The 23,484-nt window shown below is 40.7% G+C and overlaps 1 protein-coding gene and 1 long non-coding RNA gene across 19 annotated transcripts in view; one reads left to right on the top strand and one right to left on the bottom strand.

Moving 5' to 3' along the window:
* The window catches only part of DTNB (dystrobrevin beta), a 211,535-nt gene that overhangs the window by 140,240 nt on the left and 47,811 nt on the right, over window positions 1-23,484 (top strand). For 14 of the 18 annotated variants that reach the window (XM_031466695.2, XM_031466696.2, XM_031466694.2 and 11 more), the window contains 2 exons: window positions 13,436-13,525; window positions 17,114-17,201. In XM_031466695.2, coding sequence (XP_031322555.2) covers window positions 13,436-13,525; window positions 17,114-17,201 — 178 coding nt within the window. The remainder of the gene's footprint in view (window positions 1-13,435; window positions 13,526-17,113; window positions 17,202-23,484) is intronic. The other 4 variants (XM_064494683.1, XM_064494684.1, XM_064494688.1 and 1 more) reach the window with 1 other exon arrangement.
* Window positions 127-5,123, bottom strand: LOC135323086 (uncharacterized). Its single transcript, XR_010384253.1, has 2 exons — window positions 4,829-5,123; window positions 127-3,870 (listed from the first exon to the last, which is right to left on the bottom strand). It is a non-coding gene; the product is annotated as an uncharacterized LOC135323086 (long non-coding RNA).

The following is a 23,484-nucleotide window of genomic DNA, read 5'->3' on the forward strand; positions in this document are numbered from 1 at the left end:
CTTTCTTTTTTTGCTCCCTGCTAACTTATAAATATAGCAACTGAAGGAGCCCGCTTTTGAGTGGTGCCTGAGGTGGAAACTCTCCATTTGTGACAAGCAGTGAACATAGTGTCAAAGCAGATTAGGCATGTTTAGATCTTTTTATTTTTAACATTAAACAATATTTTGATGAGCACAAATTTCAACAGTCTTGCATTAGAGTTCTTTGAGCGTCAAAGATTTTTTCTGCTTCCTGATTAGACTATGTGAACTGAACGAATCCCTATTTCTCCTAAATCATCCTGTATAGGATTCATAAACATTTAAGTTGAAAAGCCCGAGTCCCCCTCTTAGTTATATGAAGAGTTTCCTTAGGGTCCTTTAAGGAACAAGAACTGTGTACTCCTCTCTCCTCTTTATTTAGTTTACTCTTCTCCAAAATTCTCTTAGGCAGGACTTAAAAGAACTGTATGAAATGGTTTACTTTCTATCTGATTTAAGCTGTTCCGTCACCAGAGCAATGCAGAAACATGCTCAAGGGCACAACCATTAAAGAATTTTTTCTAACAGTCATCACTCAAAAAGAAAAAAACAAAACAAAACAAAAAACCAAACAACAAAAAAAACGAAGACATTCCAACCCAAATCCTTCCTGAAGAAAAGCACTTTGTACTGCAAACCTGAAGAAAACCATATGTACTGATTGCTTTGGATTACTTTGGCTATAGAAATGTCATCTACTTAATAACACTTTGACTTAATATTTATAATATATAATACTTAACATCAGCTATGTTCCCATTGGCTAAAACCACGAGACCAGTGTTTCTTGAACTTGAGTGATAAGAAGAATCACTTGGTTCACTCGTTAAAAATAAACGTTTCTGGGACCACATCGGACCCAGTGGATCCTGAGATCCTGTGAAGCTACACGTTTAACAAGTATTGCAGACAATTCTTAGCATCCAGCAAATTTGGGAAATTGCCATAGAAGGAAGCAAAGGAGTCAATGTAGGAATCCTCTGCCCTGGAACAGAGGATTTAAGGACTGACTAAATCAGAGTGACTTGGTAGTACAGTGTTATCCACACGGAGACTCAAGCCCCTGATCAAGAGTGCTTGTCCACAGCCTTACTGGGACACTTCTAGCAGGAGGATAGCCAAGCCGCTTCTTTTGGGCAGAACTAAGTGGAATCATGTACTGGAGCACAGACTTCCAAGCCAGACTGTCTGCATTCGAATCCTGATTCTCATCAGACCTTGAGCAAGATTCTTATCTTCGCTGCTTTATTTCTAAAATGAGGACAGCAATAGTATATATGTTGTGGGGCTTCTGTGAGAATGTAAGATATTGTTGTCATTCTTGACAAAGTAAGCTGTAATGAGAGAACAGGTAGGGAAGAGACGGAAGAGTTTACGAGTAATGCCCTCTCCCTCCAGGAGGAACAGAGGCTTATAGAAGAACACAAAGCAATTAAACTTCTCCCACCTGCCTGGATATTACAGCCACCATTGCTGGCCTTAACTTTTTATGTTAAACACCCATAGCATTCAGACCCAGACCCAGAATCTAAATATTAACTCAAAAATATTTCTGTTTCAAAACTAGGAGGACAAGGTAGATTATTGAAAGAAGCTTGTAGGTTTTATGTTAGTTGTAACAACACCATCTCTTAGGGTTTCACTTCACCTGAGTTCTTCATTTACGAGTTTTGTCACTGTGAGTCACCTAAGTCCCTGCAGGCCCTGAGGGCATGGTGGCTGAGGACACTGTGCATTCAGTGACCACAGCTGAATGCAGCTGCTAGCGGCTGTTAGAGGGAGTGCATCTTTCTGGATGATGTTTTATGCTCAAGAGGACTGAAAGAAGACGGCCCGGGAGCAGTAATCATCGCAGCCGCCTGCGCAGAGGGACTACGATGGCTTGATGTCGCTGTATGAAGCCCCAGCTCGGCAGTCAGTGACCAGCTGCAATCGTCAGTCACAGAGTATTTACTATTTCTGAAATATGTTTCAGATAATGTAGTGCAGCTTGGGTTAAGATTTTACTTTAAAGTCAGCATTTCAGCTAGCATCTCTTTTGAGGTGGACTTAACTGACGCTAGAGGTGGTTATCACAGACACTCTGGGGGCTGAGCAGCAGACCGACCAAATGCAGCCAAAGCCCTTAGGAAACTGAAAGGAAGGCGGGGCTCTGTAACTTACCAAGAAGAGTGGTTGCTGGAGTAGCGGCAGCATGGCAACAAGATGCTCCATCCTAACAATGTTGTCCTTAGAACTTTAGATTTCACTTCTATTCAGGATGAGATTATGACATAGCATGTGGACATTAATTGCATAATTTATAGATTTGGCTCTTCATGGCCCCGGTTACCAAACAGTATAAATTTCCAGATAGTATCCTATTTGCTTCCTCGAGGACTCATCAGTTTTTATTTTCTCCTCTGAATGTCGTCAGACCTGTGTCTCCAGAGTCTGATGAAAGCCAGGAACCCAGCACGTCATCCCAGTCATAGTTCCTTCCTCTGCTGGGGCAGAGAATCCTCAGGGGGCATAAAGCTACTCTCCAGAAATGTAGAACTCAGCATAGGATGTAAGTCACTGACTCAGACAAGAACATGCACAGTAACAAAAATGCAGGAAAAAATTAAGGGCTCCAGTTTCTACCTTTTCAACAGGCAGTGCATATAAAAATGGTGATAAACCCCAGTGGTCAAACACAATACTTGATTAGTCCAAATGAAGGACGACCTCAAATGTAATGGTTACTTTTTACAGAAGAAAACCTTATAAATGGCAAAGATGCTGGCTATCATGTGAGAAATTGTAAATTATGTTCCTGAAAGGTTCCACTCTAGAGATTTGTCCTCTATAGTATTTTTCTAATATTCCCATATTGACATTTCTGTATTTGAAAGGAAATTTCATCTTTGCCTTAGATTAAATGGTTTCTGGGAATTTGATGTCTGTCAAAAAATCAGAACAGTACAGTTATAAACAAACTTTCCAAACTTTAAAACAGAGACTTAAAGTGCCCCTCTGCCCTCTGACTTCCTCCAAGGCTTGCTCCTGCCCCTCTTAACTCCCCAGGGTTCTCAAAGTGATTATGCAATTATCTGTACTGTTGTAGTGTTTTAGATCACACCTTTTATTCAGACCAATGTGGAAAATGATGCTAATATTTTTAATATGTTCTAAAACTTTAGCTTTAATTATTTATACATACAGAAACATATACAATTCTGTGGAAATCTCATATGACTGCCGGTAACAAAAACCTCCAATATGAAACTTGCTGGTTCTGTGCATTTGGTTGGTATAATAGTTTCAACTCTTTTAGCTTCAGGAATTAAAATCGAACTCTAAAAAGCACAAATTCAGTTAAGCAAGATGAAAAAGCTCTGAAGATCTGGTGTACAACCTTGTGCTTATACTTAACAATACTGCACTGTACGCTTAAAAATTACTCTCTAGTAGATCTTCTGTCTTCTTACCACAGTTTAAAAAAAAAAAAGGAAGAGGAAGAAGAAAACAAAAGGTGCCGAACTACAAGACAAAGGCAAAAGGAGAGGGGGAAGGGCAGAGGTCCCCACAGACAACAAAACCAACTGAACTGCCACCAGGATGTCCACCTGTGGCTTCTCTGTCTCTTGGCTTCTCTCAGTGTGCTGTCCTCGCGCACTCCTCCTGCAGAGCAGCCACCTCTCAAGGTGCCGATGGTCTCAGACTCACATCCACAGCCTGTCCCTCAGGAGGTTGTGCCTCTCCTCTCTTGGGCTGGGAAACTCCAGGAAAGGATTCTGGTTCTCTTGGATAGTGCTACTGTCATCAGAACAGAGGGAGGCGCGTTTCCCTGAAAGAAGGTGGTACCGTCAAGAACAGGAGAGATCCCTGGGAAGAAAAACAACAGCGGTCATTGACAGAATGCTGCTTTGCCACCCAGCACACAGACGTGTGCAGAAGTGTGTACACTCACGCACACACACATCTTCCCATGCACATTTCCACTTCCAGCACTTGCCTTCCTCACACAGTGCAGCTCTCCATATACAACTGCAGGGGCACACTTGCCTTTCCCAGGCGTCTTAGCCACCGCCTGCAGACAGCACTGGGTCCCAGACATCTAGGTCATGTTCATTCGTCAGGATCAGGTGTAGGTACGTCTTTTATGGTTCATTAACCCATTCTACCGTGGACCGAATGGGTTTTAAGAACTCACAATGAATATGTGTATGTTCATGTATAACTGAAAAATTGTGCTCTACACTGGAATTTGATACAACATTTTAAAATGACTATTACTCAGTAAAAAAATATTAAAATAAAAAAAAACCCACACATCTCTACAACTCACAACTCACAACTACAGCTCAAACTACAAAGGTCGAGATCTGAAAATAAGATGATTGCAATTTAGAGAAGGGGGAAAGGGAAGTAACAAAAGACATATTTAGCCACATTTGCCTATTTCCTCCTGAAACACCACGAAAATGACAGTCAAGACTTTTTTTTTAGTAGAAACAACAACAGAGAAAAATGAACGAGGAGACAATAGCAGCAGCATTTTGGAAGCAGCGAAGCGGATGGACGAATGGTAACTGAACACACTGGACAGAACTGAAACCTAAGCTGACAAGAAACCCAGAAGAAAGCCCACGCAGGAATGAGAAGGCTTCGGGTGGGAGGATCTAGGCTGACCGGCTGATCTGAGGAGCACTGAGAGCCTCAGATTGTCTGCATAACTGGGCACCTGCCCCTACTCCACCCCGCCAAAGAGTTGAGATTTATATTTGGGGTTTCTGGAGTAATACAACAACCATAAAAACCCTAGTTGTCTTCAGTGTCTCACCTGGGCAAGCTGAGGCAACTGGCTTGCAGACAACCCGTCTCTTTCCCTTGCGAAGTCACACTAAAGACTTCAGGAAGTGCAGCATCCTGTTATTCCTCTCAAGGTGCCTGGAACTCCAGCGTAAAGGACACAAGATCTAAGTCCCAGGATCCCTGAGGTTACAGTTCAACCAGTGGCTCTGTGCTGTAGCCATATAGCGAAGGCTGCTGTAGTCCCTCCCTGGGATGGAGGGCTCTGCTACCATCTACGTCTCAGCCTGACTCAGCTCATTTCAATGAGTGTCACACCCCACTTCTAGTATTAGTTTCTGTTTACGTCAGAACTCTGCGCTGCTTCTGTAAATAACAGAAGCTCAGTTTGAATGAGCTTAGGGAAAACAAACAGATTTTTGTTTTTGTAACCAGACTGTGGGCAGAGCAGGGTGGCATATAGCCTCAGCGATGACAGAGCAAGGGGAACTCTAATTCATGTAGGTGTTTCCATGCTTGCCCCCTCTCCCCACCCTCTCACTGCTCATCCACTCCTCTGTCGCTAATATAACTGCCTTCCCCGCAGCAGGGAAGGTAGCCAAGAGACCCACGTGTTCACATTTTGTAACCTCATTACCCTACGGGGATCTGGTTTGAAAACTGTGTGAAAGTTCCATTTGATCCATCTTGGATCATGTTGCCCACCCCAGGGTTTTTTGTTCAGTGGCCCCACCTAGAATAACGTGGTTGAATGGGTGGGGGGGTCAGTGCTTAACAGAAGGGGGTCTTCTGTCCCGAGAGAAGGTAGAGGTGTTGAAGAGACATGTAGCTTTAAGCTTCTTTTTCAGGTGGTTTCTGAAAAAAAAAAATTGCATGTATAAGTTCCATTGCACCTCTATTTGCATAGATCTGTTTCAGGAGACCTTTTTTTCCCCTACCACCTCATTTTAATTTTTCTCAAGGGCTAAGTCTTTCTATTCTGTTCTGTTTATGAATATCATTGTGTTGGGACGTAACACCATCTTTGGTGGTAACAGGGAAACGTGAGAGCCACTGATTCTGAGTAAGTCGCCAATTTCGAGGAATCTTAAGTAAATCAGGCAAGATTTTATCAGAGCTTTTTTACTCTAATACATACTTCATAAGAAGGAAAAGCAGTTGTTAAAGGCCAGAAGGTGCCACAGTATAAATATTATTTCTGAGCTATAGAAACATGACCAAGTTAAGAAAAGAGTTTCCCTACAAGGATTTTAAACTGGCTTTCTGATGGGTGCTAAGGTAAAGAGCTTGTCTTGTTGTCTACAGAAAACAGTAGAATGACAAAAGCCACAATATGCTATTTTTTCAGACTGAAAACAATAGAGATGTTGGGGAAACTGAGAAAGGAAGCAAAATGAAATTGGTCAAGTCAGAAACTAATCATGAGTGGACTCAAGCCCCTGACTCTCTTTCTGTGAAATGAGAAAAATAGAGTTCGGGTGAAAAGCAAGAACTAATGAGTTTTTCAGCATGGCCGTGAAATAACTACCTTGTATGAATTCTTTGTGAGAACCTCTCCAAGGCAACACAGAAATTATTTTTTCCTCTAGTCTTTTTTTGAAAGACAGAAAAGCAGAGTAATTGAAAATTAACACATAATCTTATGGAACTGCAGGGTCTCGGTGTTGGCAGATTTCCCAAGTCCATCTGATGGCCTGGGCAGCCTGCCAACTTTCTGCTTCTGAGTTGGGATTAAATTCCATTTCCATTCAAGCATTTAAGGTAAACCCTTCAGCAGTCCTAACTCAGGTTAGTACAAACAAAAAGCTTGAGTACTTCTAAGTCCATACTTAAAAACCTTGATCTGAATAGTTTCCTCATCTCATTGGACTGAGGCTTGAGGTCTTGAACATGAGCAAGAATCACATCCATTACGGATTGTCCGCCGAGCAGAGGGGAAGGAGGAACAGGTTTGGGGAGAAAGACTATGAGTACACAGTTGTCATGTTCAGACTGAGATGCCTGAGGGAGCCAGGCTCTGTAGACTTTGGAGATGAGGGGCTGAAGAAGTGGGTGGCTGGTTCTCTTTCTGACTTGAGTTAGGTAGCTTTGATCAAAACACAGGAGGAAGACTTTGTCAGGAAGAGAGCAAGGTTATATTGGTGAGAGATGCCTGTGGGACACCGGGGAATCAGACCATAGCATGAGTTCTGGTCATCCAGATTCTTCCAGCTACCTTGGATTCATGCCATCAAAGGGCAGACCAGTACTGAGATCCAACAAATGACCAGTAGAACCTACATACACGCGCGCACGCACACATACACACACACACACGCTCGCTCACTCGCTCTCTTGCTCTCTTGCTCACCTTCTCTCTTTTACATTTTTACGTATGCTTTGGAGGCTGTTAGCTTAGGTACCTCTTGACCGCCCCATGTCCTAAGAAGCTGACTGAGTGCAGTGCACTGCTTTCTAAGGATGGGGAGCACTGCAGGTCTGCACTCATGATGGAAATTCCTATAGCAAAGCTCAAATTCCTGTACTGATCCTCCTTAGACCCATGTTTAACTATAGTTTTCATTCCTTTTAACATCAACTTTTAAAATATTTCAGCTTCCTTTAGTAAAGCAGACATTTGAAACAAATCAGTGCTGTTGTACCCGTTCTTAACCTTTTTCCTGGATCTTTTTATTAGGAAACCTCAGTCCACTCCCCAGCAATCCTGTCTTGTCTTTGCAACCAGAGGGATTTTTCTGAAATGCATATCTGAGTATGTTACTCCCCTGGACAAAACCCTCCAGTGGCTCGTCCTCTCTGCAGTGCTGTCCGAGAGCATGGGATTGTCTCGTGCTAAGTGCTCTGGTAGCCATTAGCCACGTGTACTGAGCACTTGAAATGTGACTGGTGTGAGAGAGGAAGTGAATTTTTAATTTTATTTAATTTAAATTAGTTTGAATTTAAACAGCCACGTGTGGCTAGTGCGTGGCAGCACAGCTCTGCAAGGTAAGGCCCACATTTTCAGTGTGGTTTACAGGGCCATTTCTGAGCTGACCCTTGCTGGGCTCTCCACCTGTACCGGTTCCACCCTTGCTACTGGGCATCTGTGCTCAGAATTGCTTTAATCACTCACAGCTCTCCAAGCAGGTTTCTGCATATGCTGCTTCAGCTTTGGTGCCTCCCATCCTTTTCCTGCTATTCCCTGCTTTTGTCATCTAATCTGCCTTCTCAGTTTAGCTTCAGCTCCTCCAGGAAGCCTTCCCTAATACCCTAAATGCAGTATTCGTCTGTGGCATCTTGTACATATCATTGTATTGAAATTACCTGTTTGTTCGATGCCTTTCTAGACTCTAAGCTCCCTGAGGGTGAGGACTTACCAGGCTTTATCCAGAAACGTATTCCTTTTCTTCAAATCTTGCTGCTGCTTGCCTCCTAATCAGCACTTCTTATAGGAAAGCAATTTTCTTCTTCAGTTATTTCAAGCACATAACATCTTATAACATTGCCTGCTTGTTTCACTGAGCGCTGAGAAATGCAGGATGTGCATTACACTGGAGCATTGGATTCTAACGCATCGTGCCAGCTGGTCCACTCCAGCGGTCCCCTCTCGGTGCCCTGTAACTCCCCTCCCCAACAGGGAGAAACTGGCTCCTGTTATGCCATCCATTTACTTATTCAGTCAGTCCGAATAGCATGTATCACAGTTTCAGAAGTATCAATTTATTGTCTAAACAGATTATTGGGCGTTGTATATGTAACACATATTATGCATATATATAATCAAAAAAGGAAAGAGTTAAAATTCAAAAAGTAAATCTGGGAAAACAGAGTTTTGAATGTGAGTTGAACAACACAACACCCATGCCCCAAACAAAACTGTCAGAAAATTCATGGACATTTAAATTTCTTATTTACCATAGGTGGCTAGTGTTAGTGCTTTTCATTTTGGTTTAGATCCATAATTATCTGGCAAACAACACTTGCTCTAAATAGCAGTCTTCGTATAACACTGAAGTGGAGTTTAATGGGCTGTTGCTTCCATGGTGAATGTCTCCAATTTCTGTTCTGCCATTTCCTTTGGAACATACCCTGGTCAGATTTTCACTTCCTGTTACTTTGCCAGAACCACTTCTGTCAAGGAAACCAGTGACTTCCACGGTGCTAAATCCAGTGGTGAATTCTCAGGCTCTGTCTGACTCGACCTCTCAGTGGCATTCAATGTAGATGATCGCTCCCTTCTACTTGAACACTTTCTGCACTTGCCTCCAGATACTGTGCTCTTCTGGTTTTCCTCCTGGTTCTTCTCGGCCCCTTTTGCTGGGTTTTCCATACCTCTTTGAACTCTAAATGTTAGTATATAAGAGGGACCACTTCTCTTTTCTGTCTGTACTGCCTGTAAGTGATCCCACCCAGACTCATAGCTTTTGGTGATAGCCACATACTGGTGACATCCAAACTTATTTTTCTGGCCCAGACCTTCCCCCTGAGCCTTTCCCTTTTCCCTCACTTATCTTGCTCCTAATCAGTACCTTCACTTGGATATTTACTACATATTTCACAATTAGCAGGTTTTAAAGTGACTTGTGTATCTTCTCCCATCAAATCTACTTCTCCCTTAGTCTTCCCCATCTCAGTGAATGGCAGTCCTATTCTCCTAGCTGCTTAGTCAGACCCTTGATTCTTCTCCCATCTATACTGTCAGATTATGAGGTCATCTCTATCCAAAAACACTGTCAAAGTCTATCCAAGATCGTGCTATTTCTTACCACTTCTACTGCTACTTCTGTTTCCTGGCCACTCTTGTCTCTCATCTGGAATGCTCAGTAGCCTCCTAATTGGCTGCTGCTTCCCCTGCTCCCTGGCACTTAATCTTTCATAGAGCAGATGACCCTATTGAAGTATACACTACATCATCCCTCACTTCTGCTCAAGACCTTCCAGAAACTTCTAATATCAGAGTAACAGCTAAAGCCTTTGTAATGGTGTGCAAGGTTTTATAGCACTACTTCTCAGTCCGTCTGCCATAAAGAAGCAGTTTGGCTTGTTTTAATTTCTCATTTGAAGTGGACTGATACTTTACAAAAGCATGATAAAATGAGTTACATAGGAGCTTCCACTCTGGTCATGGTGAACTAACTGGTATCAGATTAGCTCTCCCACTATAAACAGCTAGAAAACTGGTCTGAACCAGTAAGTAGCATAGAACTGATTCCTGAGGGAAGGGAAGCAAACGAGAGAGGCCTCTGATTGCCCAGGCTTTCTGCTGGGAGGCATTTGCCAAACTCCAGGGCGGGATACAAGCGGAGCAAGGCAATCTTGCTGAGAATGAGAAGGTAGAGTTTGGAGTTTGGGGAGGCTGGAATTTGCACAGCAGAACACCAGAGAGGATGAAGTGTGCAGAGAAAGAACTCCGAAGAGAACTCCCTTGAGTCTTTAGCTGAAAACTAAGCTGTATTTGCATAGAATGAGATTTCACGAGACCAGCAAAGAACAACTACCAGGGAAAGAACAACTCCTGGGGATTTGAAAATGGAACAGCTCCCTGAGCTCGCACATGTTGTTTGAGTTTCAGCCAGCCAGAGTAGAGAGACATCATTGAACACTTGAGGCATTCAGTGAAGACCCCAGAAAAACCACATGTTAGGGGCCGGGTGAAAATAGCCCTAAATAAAAGTTATTCTCAATCCACACAAATGAAGCTTAAAGACAAGCCTCAAAAGGATCACGCTGTCCACAGGTAAATTAACTGATTGCCACATTCTTAAGAGGAAGACAACAAAATCCAGACATTCAATGACATGGTACTCAGAATTTGTACCATCTGGTAAAAGAATTAGAAGACATAGGAAGAAGCACAAAAGTATGACCTGTAACCAGGAGAAAACTAGTTTATATAAACAGTGCCAGAAATAACAGACATGATATAATTAGCAGACACGGACTTTAAAGCAACCATGATAAATATCAAAAATACAAAGGAAAAAAATTAAAATAAAAAATATAAAGGAAAATATGAACATAATCAGGAGGAAACGTGAGAAAAAAGAACCAAGTGTAAATGTAATTAGAAGTTTCTGCATATAGAGTCTACTTCCATAAAAAAATTTTTAAGTAAAAAAATGGAACTTCTAAAGTTTAAAGGGATAATACCTGAAATGAAAAATTAAATGGTTGGATCTAACAGTAGATCAGAAGTTGCAGAAAAGAGTTCATTGAACTTAAAGACATAGCAATACAAACTATGCACAGTGAAGCACAGACAGAAGAATGGCTGAAAAATGTACAGAGCCTCAGTGACCTGTGGGACAATGTCACAGTATAACAGAGGAGGAAGAGAAGAATTATTCAAGAAAATAATTTCTTCCAAATTTCCAAATAAATTTTTACATATTTAATGAAAACTACAAACCCACAGGTACAAGGAGCTCAGCATACTATACGCAGGATAAACACAGAGAAAACCATACCAAGGCACATCAGAATCAACTTGCTAAAAGCTAGTGGTAAGAGAAAATACTGAAAACAGCTAGAGAGAAAAATTCGTGTTACACACAGGGAAACAAGGATACGATTTTCCAATGACTTCTCATTAAAAGCCATGCAAGCTGGAAGATGGAATGATGTCTGAAAGTGCTAAGAGAATTTTGTTTTATTCTCCCTAAAATACAAAAATTTCCTATCTTTGTCCACTGAAAAGGCCTGGAAGCAGTGACAACCTAGAAACAGTGAGCACCCTAGTACCGTGATTGTGGCCTCCGAATACTCTTTCTCAGTAAAGGAAACCTGAGATCCTTGGAAGAATGGCTGATTGCAAGTGTGAAGCAGGATGTATACAAGATGAGACTGGGGCATCTCATTTTGCAGACAAGGAAGCTCTAATGGACATGTCAGAAGAACACAAGAGCCTGCTTCCAGGGGCTCCCACTGGCCAAAGGTTAGGACAATTTGAATCCCAAAAAGATGATTGCAATGGATTGAAGCACATCAGAAACATAAAAATCTATGAGTTCATAATGATACTAAAAAAAAAACAAACTGCTAGGGCACTAACTTGTTTTTCTGTTTTTGTCATTATTAAATAATAAGAAATATTAACCATTTGTTTTACCTTTCCTGAATGAGCAGTGTTTCACAATAAGCAAAGAGGCGAAATTAATAAGCAGAAAAGATGATAAAATTGGAAAATCAACATTTTGCAACCCCTCATGAAATAGAGAATCTAGGCAAGAATCATCAGTACATGCTAAAACTATTAGGTGAAAAGTTGATTGGGGAATAATGGAGAGATGAAACCAAGAATATCTGAATCTACTAATCAGTATTTACCTTCCATTCCATTATGTGCCTCCTACTCCATTTATAAGCACACCATATTACTTATGATGGATTCTAGACCCTTCCCAAAACAAAACCAAAGCAAAAACTTTAGTCAGGCTTCAAGCTCTGACCCCACGGGGACTAGAGAAATGAATTAAATGACAACACAGGAAACAATCAATCAGATCCAAAATGTAGGATATGCTACAAGATAACCTGTTTTCTTCACAAATGAATGACATGAAAGAAACAGGAAAAAGGAAGAACTATTATAGATTAAAAACAGAAGCGTAATATCATATACAAACATATCAACCAAATGCAAAGTGCAGACCTGTTTGTATCTTGACTTTAAAAGGATATTTTTTAAGATTTGAGGAAATTATTCAGATGGACTAAGACATTAAAGAATTTCTGTTTATTTTTTAGGTGTAATAATGGTGTTGAGCTTGTATAAATTTCTTCTCTGATAGACGTACAGGCTCAGGTATTCCCAGGTGTAATAATAAATTATCTAGGATTGCTCTGGCCACCTCCTCCTGCACAAAAGTTGGAAGAAGGAAGAATAAATTAAACAAGTTGACAGAATGTTGATTTTCGTTGAATTCTGGTGATGAGTACATGAAGGGTAGTCTTTAGATTATTCTTTTTCTGTTTTGTGCAATATTTTAACATTTCTGTGGTAAAAAGTTAAAAAAAAAAGGTCATGTGCTTAAGGGCCTTCTGTGTATCTGTAAGAGAGTCTCACTCAGATTGTGTGCAACATTGTCTTACAATTATATACAATTTTAACAATTTTAATTTTAATTTAATTTTGGTTTAAATGCCAATTTTATGAGAGAAAATAGAAAGATGCTAAAGACAATGTCCTTATAGAATAAAAAGGTTTAACCGGTGTCATGAGGTAACTCTGAAAACTCTTGCATGTAGACAAAAGCTATAGAAACACTAGGGGGCCATTTAGTGCTTAAATGGACCCACTCAATTTTCCTGCCAGGAGGCGTTCCCTAAAAGATGCATTCATCACAGAGCCCAGAACCTGGACAAAGTTCGGCAAGGCTCCTTGGCGACCCTTCCTTGGTTTCTCCTTCTTAAGGGCTGTAGTGTAGTCGGCCAGAGCCATCTCCTAGGGGACTGCTTTTGTTTAAAGGATTTGTGAGGTGTATTCCCTGTGGTCTAACACCATATTCCATTGTGCATTGTGGTTTTTATTGTTTTCCTTATCATAATTTATTATTTTTTTTCTATTTTTCTTTGAAGTTTGCCCATTTTAATCCATGTTCATTTCTCGCCCTGTGTGTGTCTGTGTCACGCTTGCTGTCTTTGCCTCCGTTGTTCCTAGGTTACAGTATAGCCAGGAGATACCCAGTCACTTGGCTGATGAGCATGCGCTGATAGCCTCCTATGTGGCCCGTCTGCAGCACTGCACACGGTCAGTGGTAGAGCAGCAGCAGCAGGCGGGTGGCCAAGGGCTGATCAAAGGGCGGGAGAGCTCTGTTACCCGGGGTTGCCAGCTGGAAAAAGCTGTGCATGTGGGGTTTTTCTTGAGAAGCTACCAGCTGTGTTTGGCAGAGTTTAAATAATTGCTAAAGCATTAGCTTCTAAAAGAGAAGGAGCCTTGCCAAGCTTGGGCACTTACCTAAACATATAGTCAGAAATTCTTTAAAGTGGAGTTCCCTTCCTTCAGATGACAATTAAAGAGTGTATGACCCTCAGAGAGGTGTGTGGTCCCAAAGATGTGCATTCGCAGAGGTATTTGATGCAGCCTCTTACTGTTCATTCTTGCCTAAATAATGAAATCTTTCAATCAACATTCAAGGTTTAGGGTTGATCAACATATTGTCTAATCTGGGGGTTTTGACACCATCACCTTGTTACATCTTTGTATGCTGCATCGTCATCTGTTCCCCAAAATCAATCATTATTAATTATTTAAACCAATGATTTTCAAAAGTCGTATTGGGTCATTGTCACCTGAGGGACTTTTTCCAAACTATATATACCCTCTCATATTATAATAATTATATGTATTGTAATAGCTCCTCATACCTCTTTCCCTGGAAACTACTGTAGTGGTGTCTCACTGTTAATACGGGAATATGACTGATCCCTCAGTGGATTAGGATGGAAAAACATTTGATAACAACTAACTATAGCAAAGTTAATCTTTTAAAAGAGTTAATACTAAGCAAAGTGCCATTCAGGCAGACCCAAAGCCACCTGCCCAGTCCATGCCCACACCCACTACCATTTTGCAAGGAGAGTGGCAGGTCAAGTTTAAATAACCTAAAGCCATCTGACCCCTCTACATAGCAATAAAGAAGAGTCTCTATGCCCAAGAACCTGATATTATTGAAAACAATTAATTATAAACAAAAAACAAGAGAGAATGGAACCTTAAATTTTGATCTTAGTTTTGCCCTTAACATGCCATGGCTCCACAGGAAACCCTTATTCCTAATGATAACAGAAAAATGAATTAACAATCTATCTATATATGTGTGTATATGAAAAGGACTGTTTTAAGTATTATATACATCATAGCGTGCCCCATACTTTTCCCAGTATGACCAAATAGCATTATTATTTTTAGGCATTTACCTATCTCTAAAGCCTTAGAGAGACTGTAGGGTTCTCCTGCCTCCCAGCTGTGTTCTATGGGCGGGGAGGCCTGATAATTGTGAGTTGTATCACGCAGAGTGTCTCCTCATCCAGCAGATGATTTTGAAGCACTCTGTCCAAGCCCCTCAGTCTCTAGGAAGAGCGTTGTCTCACTCCTAGCAGAACAGCTTATTTTTTATTGGTAAGGGCAATTGTCCAAGGGATTAAAAGTTTCCACGGTGAATATCGCAGCAGAATGTTGGTCAGAATACTACCTGATATTTCAGCCCAGGAAGATTTATGCTGGGAGGGTTTAGCTGGATCTCAGGTCTCATGGCTTAGGGATTAGGCTCGCTGAGCAAGAATTGGTGGCCAGGAGCCCTGGAAGAACATGAAGATTGGGTGAGTACTGCATCTCTTCTTGATTTAAGGTCTAAGGAACTGAGCTGCATACTTCCTCAAAGTCAGACATTTCCTGGCTAACTAATTCTGAAAATGAAAATCAGCTCAAGCAGAAGAATAAGGAACCTTTCTAATTTCCCTCATAGTTTTCACTGACATTAAAACCTCTCATCAACGTCAAGTTCTAGTTTCTGGCTGGAAAGTATAACCAGTTAAAGCAACTATGTCATCCGCACCCAGGTCTAAATGACAAACAGGGCTGACCCTCCCAGGGAGATGCGCTGTGGTGGGGAAAGGAGAGCTCTTTTGCACACAGGAACCTATTGTATTCTTTGCCAAAAAACAGAGGACAGCCACTTTCAGTCCCTCTTCTTAGGCTGCCACTCCCTCCATAATAGTGTCCACTTGTATTGTGAAATGTTCATTTTGTTGTCCATGCCCACACCCACCACCCATTTAAAAGATGAAGATAGTCCTCTTATTTCAGAGAAACATCTTTAAGGCACAAATATTACAGTTCAGCGCTGACCTTGGGGCCTTGACCCTAAAGTATTAAAGCCAACTTATGGTGGCATGTTCTTATTACGAGGTTATCTTTTGAGAAAATGATAACACATGCTAGAGACTGACATTTGCATACCTAAAATTATGTAGTGTTGAGAAGTGTCATTGGCAGGAGACTTACAGCACATTTTTTTTAAAAAATCCATTTTAGAAGAAAGACCAAGTTAAGCTAAACACAGAGACAGAAATACAGGAAGGTTTAAAAAAAAAAAAAAAAACTAAGGAAAATATAGTTAATTTCATACAGGAAAAGTCCAGACAGATCTCTGTTAATTTAGCTTCATCCTTCCCAGATTCCCCTTAGTAATTATAATAAGATTTAATGAATATTGAACTCATGTCTTTAATTTTTTTCACATTTTTGTCATATTTCGTATCTTGTCTTCCTGCTAAATCCCAATCAAGGGTTTTTGGAACTCCAAGAACCTAGAGCCAAAGTAGATGCAAGCCACGGCAGCCATCTCTGGTCAGTGAGTCATCATCACTCATGTCTTAAAGCATCTGCCAGACTTCAACACAGAGAAGTATATAGCCACAGTCCCAGTTAGTTTAGGTGTGCCCTGATGGGGCTAAACATAACATGCTAAATTAAAGGAGTAAATCATAATCAGCCAAAAGCTCCCTGTTAGCAGCACAGGTACACAACACTAGCCTACCACTCAAAAACCCTTCTTTCATCCAGGTGTGGCACCATCTGATATCCCACCTTAGTGGATCTTCACATTTTTAGAGTGCCAGAACTCTTGTTTAGAGTAAAGGACTAGGGGAGTGGTGGTGTAGCTCAGTGGCAGAGCACATGCTCAGCATGCACAAGGTCCAGGGTTCAATCTCCAGTACCTCCATTAAAAAAAAAAAAGAAAAGAAAGTAACAGACCAAATAATTTCAGTCTAAGACGGGGCTGCAGTTGTGGAGCAAGCATGGTAAAAGAAGAGAAAGAGGCGCTGAAAGGGAATGTTGGATACCAAGGAATCTTCTCCAACTCCACCCTCTATTGAACCTGCCCCAGCTTGTGTTCCTCAGTTCTGCTCAACCAGTGTTAAGTGTACTTTTCCTCAGCCCTCTGTTTTTCATGGTGCTTTAGTTTTCTCTCGGTCTTTTTGAATTCAAGACCGATATCTAAAAGTCATGAGGATTTTTTAAACGATTGAAAATCGTTCTCTCAGAATTTATAGATGCCCTGTCTTTTCTCAGCCCTTGCATTCAAAAAGAAGTGCCCCTCTGATGGTGTGGGAGCAACAGGGATATCTTTCTAAAGAGAAGTGATACGCATGGCCTCATCATTTCTCTAAATCCCTTGTGTCTCAGAAGACCAGTAGTATCTATGACCCAGGTCTCCATTTCTTTCGTCATCCTTCTTTTTCAGAAGCATTTCTCCCATCTGTGCTTTCTGAGAGAGAAGCAAGAGTAAGGGATGTTTATTAGACACCTGTTGAATTTTTATCTCCTTGGCAGTGTCCTGGACAGTCCGAGCCGACTGGACGAGGAACATCGGCTTATAGCTCGCTATGCTGCCCGGCTGGCTGCAGAGGCAGGAAACATGGTGAGTAAATAGAGGACTCCAGTGGACTAGCAGAAATTTGCATTACTTTAATATGCAATTGGTAAGGGAATGGTAAACATGAAACTCAGGACAGTAGATACCTCAGAGACAGGAGGAAGAGAATGGGTTTAGGGAAAGGACTGTAGTAGCCTTTAATTTTATCTTCAATATTGTCTTTCTTTAAAAAATGAATCAATAAAAGAAAGTCAAATAACCAGAATTTGGTTCTTTAAAAAAGATCAATAAAATTAATAAGCCCCTAGAAATCTTGATCAAGAAAAAAAGAGAAGAAGTGGAGAAAAGGGAACCTGCGTACACTGTTGGTGGGAATCTAAATTAGTACAGCCAGTATGGAAAACAGAATGAAGCTTCCTTAAAAAAACTAAAAATAGAACTACTGTATGATCCAGTAATTCCACTCCTGGGTATGTATCTGGAAAAAACGAAAACACTAATTTGAAAAGATGCATGCACCTCAGTGTTCATGTTAGCACTGTTTACAATAGCCAAGGCATGGAAGCAACCCAAGTGCCCATCAACAGACGATTGGATTAAGAAGATGTGGCATATATATATATATATATACACATACATACATACATACATACACAATGGAATATTATTAAGACATTAAAAAAAGAATGAAATATTGCCACTTGCAGAAACATGGATGGACCTAGAAACTATTATACTTAGTGAAATAAGTCAGAAAGACAAATACTATATGATATCACTTATATGTGGAATCTTAAAAAACAATACAAATAAATGTATAAACAAAACAGAAATAAACTCCCAGACATAGAAAACAAACTTGTGGTTATCAAAGGAGAGAGGGAAGTGGGGAGGGACAAATTAGATATATGGGATTAACGGATAGAAACTACTATACATAATAAAGTAGATAAGCAGTAAGGGTTTACTGTATAGCACAGAACATTATACCCATTATCTTGTAATAACATATAATGGAATATAATCTGCAAAAACTCTGAACCACTATACTATATACCTGAAACTAACACAGTATTGTACATCAAGTATACTTCAATTAAAAAAAGAAAAAAAGGAAAGAAACAAAACACAAATTACCAATATCAAGAATGAAAGAAGGGACATCGCTACAGATCCTGTAGACCTTATAAGGATGATGAAATACTATGAACAGCTCTTTGCCAATAAATTTGACAACCTAGATGAAATAGACAATTTGAAAGACACAAATAAACAAAAACTGACATCAGAATAAATAGAAAATCTCAATAGTTTTAAAATCCTTTAAATAAATTGAATTCATAATTAACTTCAAAAACTCCAGGCTCAGATGGCTTAACTATTAAATACTATCATATACTTAAAGAGGAAATAGTAACAGTCTGGCACAAACTTTCAGAAAATAGAGAGAGAAGGAACACTTTCCAAATCATCAAGCCACTAAAACCCAATACCAAAACAATACAAGGACACTACAAGAAGAGAAAGTTGATGACCAAGTTCTACAATGAACATAGTTGTAAAAATCTTATCAAAATATCAGCAAATTGAATCCAGCAATATGTAAAAAGGATAATACTCCATGACCAAGTGAGATTTATCCTAGGAATGCAAATTTATTTAACACAGGAAAATCAGTCAGCGTAATTCACCACGTTAGCAATTTAATTAAGAAAATTGTAGTATTGCAGTAGATGCAAAGAAGGCATTTGACAAAATATAATACCCATTTTTGATAAAACTTCTCAATACTATAGAAGTTCTTTAACTTGATAAAGAACACCTACAAAAAACCTACAGCTAATAAAGACACTTAAAGATTAAATTTTGGAATATTTCCCTGTAATATTGAGAACAGGTCAGAGATGTTTAGTTCCACCACCTCTATTCAAAATTGTACACAAGGTCCCAGGCAGTGCAATGTGACAAAAAAAAATGGCTTAAATATTGGAAAGGAAGATGTAAAACTGTCATTATTTGCAGATGACATGATTGTATATAGGAAGTCCTAAGGAAAGTTCTGGAAGAACACTACTAGAACAGTTATATGACTTCATAACAGCGTGGCAGCATACAAAATCAATATGTAAAAAATTTTTTTAACATTTTTTATTGAGTTATAGTCATTTTACAATGTTGTGTCAAATTCCGGTGTAGAGCACAATTTTTCAGCTATACATGAACATACATATATTGTCACATTTTTCTTTTGCTGTGAGATACCACAAGATCCTGCATATATTTCCCTGTGCTATACAGTATAATCTTGTTTATCTACTCTGCATTTTAAAATCCCAGTCTGTCCCTTTCCACCCCTTCCCTGTCGGCAACCCCAAGCTTGTACTCTGTGTCTATGAGTCTGTTTCTGTTTTGTATTTATGTTTTGGTTGTTTTTTCTTTTTTTAGATTCCTCATATGAGCGATCTCACATAGTATTTTTCTCTCTCTCTATGGCTCACTTCACTCAGAATGACATTCTCCAGGAACATCCATGTTGCTGCAAATGACGTTATGTTGTCGGTTTTTGTGGCTGAATAGTAATCCATCATATAAATATACCACATCTTCTTTATTCAGTCATCTGTTGATGGACATTTAGGCTGTTTCCATGTCTTGGCTATTGTAAATAGTGCTGCTATGAACATTGGGGTGCAGGTGTCATTTTGAAGTAGGGTTCCTTCTGGATATATGCCCAGGAGCGGGATTCCTGGGTCATATGGTAAGTCTATTCCTAGTCTTTTGAGGAATCTCCATACTGTTTTGCACAGTGGCTTTCCTTGCTTCCCTCTCCCACTCTTAATGATTTAGATGTCTTCTTTTATAATTTTGTGTTTATTCTTTTTGTAATTCATGGCAGTTATCTCCTTTCTGGTTATGAGTTTCTCATTTTTGTAGCATCCTGCTTCTTTTCTATTTAGAGTAGACCTGTTAATATTTCTTTTAGCATGGGTTTAGTGTTGCTAAACTGTCTTAAGTTTTGCTTGTCTGTGAAGTTCTTTGTCTCTCCTTCTATTCTAAAGGATAGCCTTGCTGGATAGAGTATCCTAGGCTGCATCTTTTTTTCATTCGGGACTTTGATATCTTGCCACTCCCTTCTGGCCTGTAGTGTTTGTGTAGAGAAATCAGCTGAGAGCCTTATGGGGAGTTCCCTTGTAACTCACTCTTTGTTTTTCTCTTGCTGCCTTTAGGATTGTTTCTTTATCCTTGACTCTGGCCATCTTGATTATGGTATGTCTTGGTGTGGGTCTGTTTGGGTTCTTCCTGTTTGGGACCCTCTGAGCCTCCTGTACTTGGATATCTGATTCCTTTAGGTTTGGGAAGTTTTCAGTCATGATTTCTTCAAATACCTTTTCAATCCCCTTTGTTCTTTCTTCCCCTTCTAGAACCCCTATTATGCATAGATTGGCACACTTTGTATTATCCCATAGGTCCCTTATATTGTTTTCATTGTTTTTTATTTGTTTTTCTCTCAGCTGTTCTGATTGGGTGCTTTCTGTTGTCCTGTCTTCTAGGTCACTTATTCGTTCCTCTGCATTAGCTAGCCTGCTTTGTACGGCCTTTAGGTCAGCTCTCATCTCAGCAAATGAGTTTACTAATTCTACTTGGTTCTTCTTTATAGCTTCTATTTCATTTTTGACATATTTTATCTCTAAACACTTTCTTTTAGTTCCTTCAGTATTTTGATCCCTCCTTTTTTTGAAATCTTAATTTAGTAGGCCATCAATGTCTATTTCCTTGATCATACTTTCAGGGGATTTCTCTTGATCTTTTAATTGGGAGTGGTTCCTCTGCTTCTTCATGTTGCTTATATCTCTCTGGCACTGTGGCTTAAGGAGTATCAGTTACCTAGTTCTCCTGGAGACGGTGTGCTCTTAATGATTTTATCGAGAGGTCTTTGTGTCTTCGCCCTGTTTTGCGAACTCAGCTTGCTGTTTCCAGGGGCCCTCTGTTGGCGCCCTCGTCTGTGCTGCTCCCAGTGGCTGTCAGCTAGCAGATTGTGCCCCCTCCCAACACTGGGTCAGATGCTGAGCTCTTAACCCTGTGGGGGGGTGGGTCACTCCCCCTCCCGATGTCGCAGTCAGATGCTGCGCTTGGTGAGGCAGGTGGGCGGATCACGCCCCCTCCCAGCACTGTGGTCAGGTGCTGCATTCCTGCCAGGAAGGCGGGTGGCCGCCTGCCCTCTCTGGGTGCTGGTTGCTCTGCTGCTCTGTGCAGCTGCCCACTCCGCCTCGGGTGGGCGCCCCGAAGGCGGGCTCGGGGAAGACTGCAGAATGGCTCCGCCCCTGCTCCATGCCAAATCTCAGCTCCTTATTTGTCTTGGCGGCGCTAGTTCTCTGCAGTGCCAGGGCAGAAAGATCCTATCTGCTTCGGGCTGTAAACAAGTCTCAGTCCTTCCTAGGAGGTTGCGGAGCCCCTGGGTGCAGATTCAGGTCTCGGCCCCGCCCCCGCCTGGGCACTGCGCACAGGAGGAGATGGCGGCTGTGGCTGCACCCCACCTCTCTTCTTGCGAGAAGCGCCAGTAATGGCTGCACAGGTCTGAGGAGACAAAGGCTACGGCGCCCTCCCCCCAGGGCGCACCAGCCGTGTTGCTTTGCTTTTTTCGCAATTTATGAGGGACCGAGGTTGTTCTGCTCTGTATCCCTTTCCAACCACAGTGCGCAGCACCCTGCAGTTCCCTGGGGCTGCCTCAGTGCAGCTGCCCCAGTCCTCTGCCTGGCTCGGGCAGCCTGGCCCAGCCCCAGCTGCAAGCTCGCATCTCGGGCTGGGTGTTGCAGGGACCCTTTGTGCCCATTTAACTCAGTTCTTTCGGTCAAGGGATGCTCGGGGCAGATCTGAGCCTCGGAGGCTCCCCCTCTTTCCCACTGGCCTCTCCGTTGGAGAAGGGAGACCGAGCGAATGAGCACCAGTCCTCCATTGCCACTCCCTCCCCTCAGGATCGGTCCTGCACTGTTTTGCTTTTTCTTCTTTCTGTTTTCCTTTTCTCCTACCAGATTTTTGGCATCTTTGTCTTTCAAAGAGGGTGATGTTCTGTCGGAGTTTGGCAGGTGCTCTGGTTGGCTAAGTAGGTCCGTAGATGTGAGTTTTGGTGAATTTGTGGGAGAGGGTGAGCTACAAGCGTCCTTCTATTCCACCATCTTGCTTCTCTCCCAATATGTAAAAATTGATTGTGTTTCTATCTACAAGCAGTGAGCATTAGAAAATTAAATTTAGGAAAAATACTATTTACTATAACATTAAAAACTATCAAATACTTATGGATAAATTTAATGAAAGGTGTTCAAAACTGAGAACTATAAAATATTGCTAAGAGAAATGAAAGAAAACCTAATAAATGGAGAGGTGTGCCATATCCATGAATCGAAAGATTCAGTGTTATTAGATGGCAGATTTCCCCAAATTGATCTATAGATTCAATATCAATCAAAATCTCTACTTTATTTGCAGAAATGACCCAGCTGATTTTCAAATATATCTTTAAAAAACCAAAGAACTTAGAATAACCAAAACAGTCTTGGAAAAGAGCCTATTTGGAGAACTCAACCCTACTTAACATCAAGACCTACTCTAAAGTCACAGTAATCAAGAAAGAGTGGTGTTGGCAAAAGTATGCAAATCATCCACAAAACAGAGTCATAAGTTGAAATGACTTTTGACAAGGCACAAAAGTAATTAATTGGGAAAGGAAAATTTTTTTTAACAACTGCTGTTGGAACAACTGTTCATTTGTATGAAAAGAAAGAACCTCTACCCCTACCTCACACCATGTATAAAAATCAATTTGAAGTATATCATAAACTTAAACATAAAAGCTAAAACCATAAAGCTACTAAATGAAAATAGAAAAATATCTTGATGACCGTGGGGCCGGCATAGATTTCCTAGAGAAATTATAGGAATCACAGACCGTTAGGTCCAGTATTGTTCTCTGTGCTCCAGAGAACAATACTAGAGTGAAATTAGACTGGACATACAGACCAGGTCTTGAAGGACCATATTCTACAAACACAACATATTAATTTTAGAAATATGTACCAATTTATATTTACTTTTTCATAGGGAAGTAGAGTTATAAAAGCTGCCTGTAGAGTCTTGCTTTGTTTCGCCCTCCAAGAATAATTTATTCCTTTGGGTTTGTCTAGACTTCAAAATCTTTTCCTTGAGAATCTAATATTGTCATATGTCTGACTCTATCAATGCTAAAGATTAGTGATATGGAACAGAGTAGGAAAAAAAAACCTGGGAAAAAGACAAGTTCTATTTAATTAGTTAAACCTTATACATGCCCTCA

Source organism: Camelus dromedarius, chromosome 15 (assembly GCF_036321535.1).
Source record: "Camelus dromedarius isolate mCamDro1 chromosome 15, mCamDro1.pat, whole genome shotgun sequence".
Taxonomy (NCBI): Eukaryota; Metazoa; Chordata; class Mammalia; order Artiodactyla; family Camelidae; genus Camelus; species Camelus dromedarius.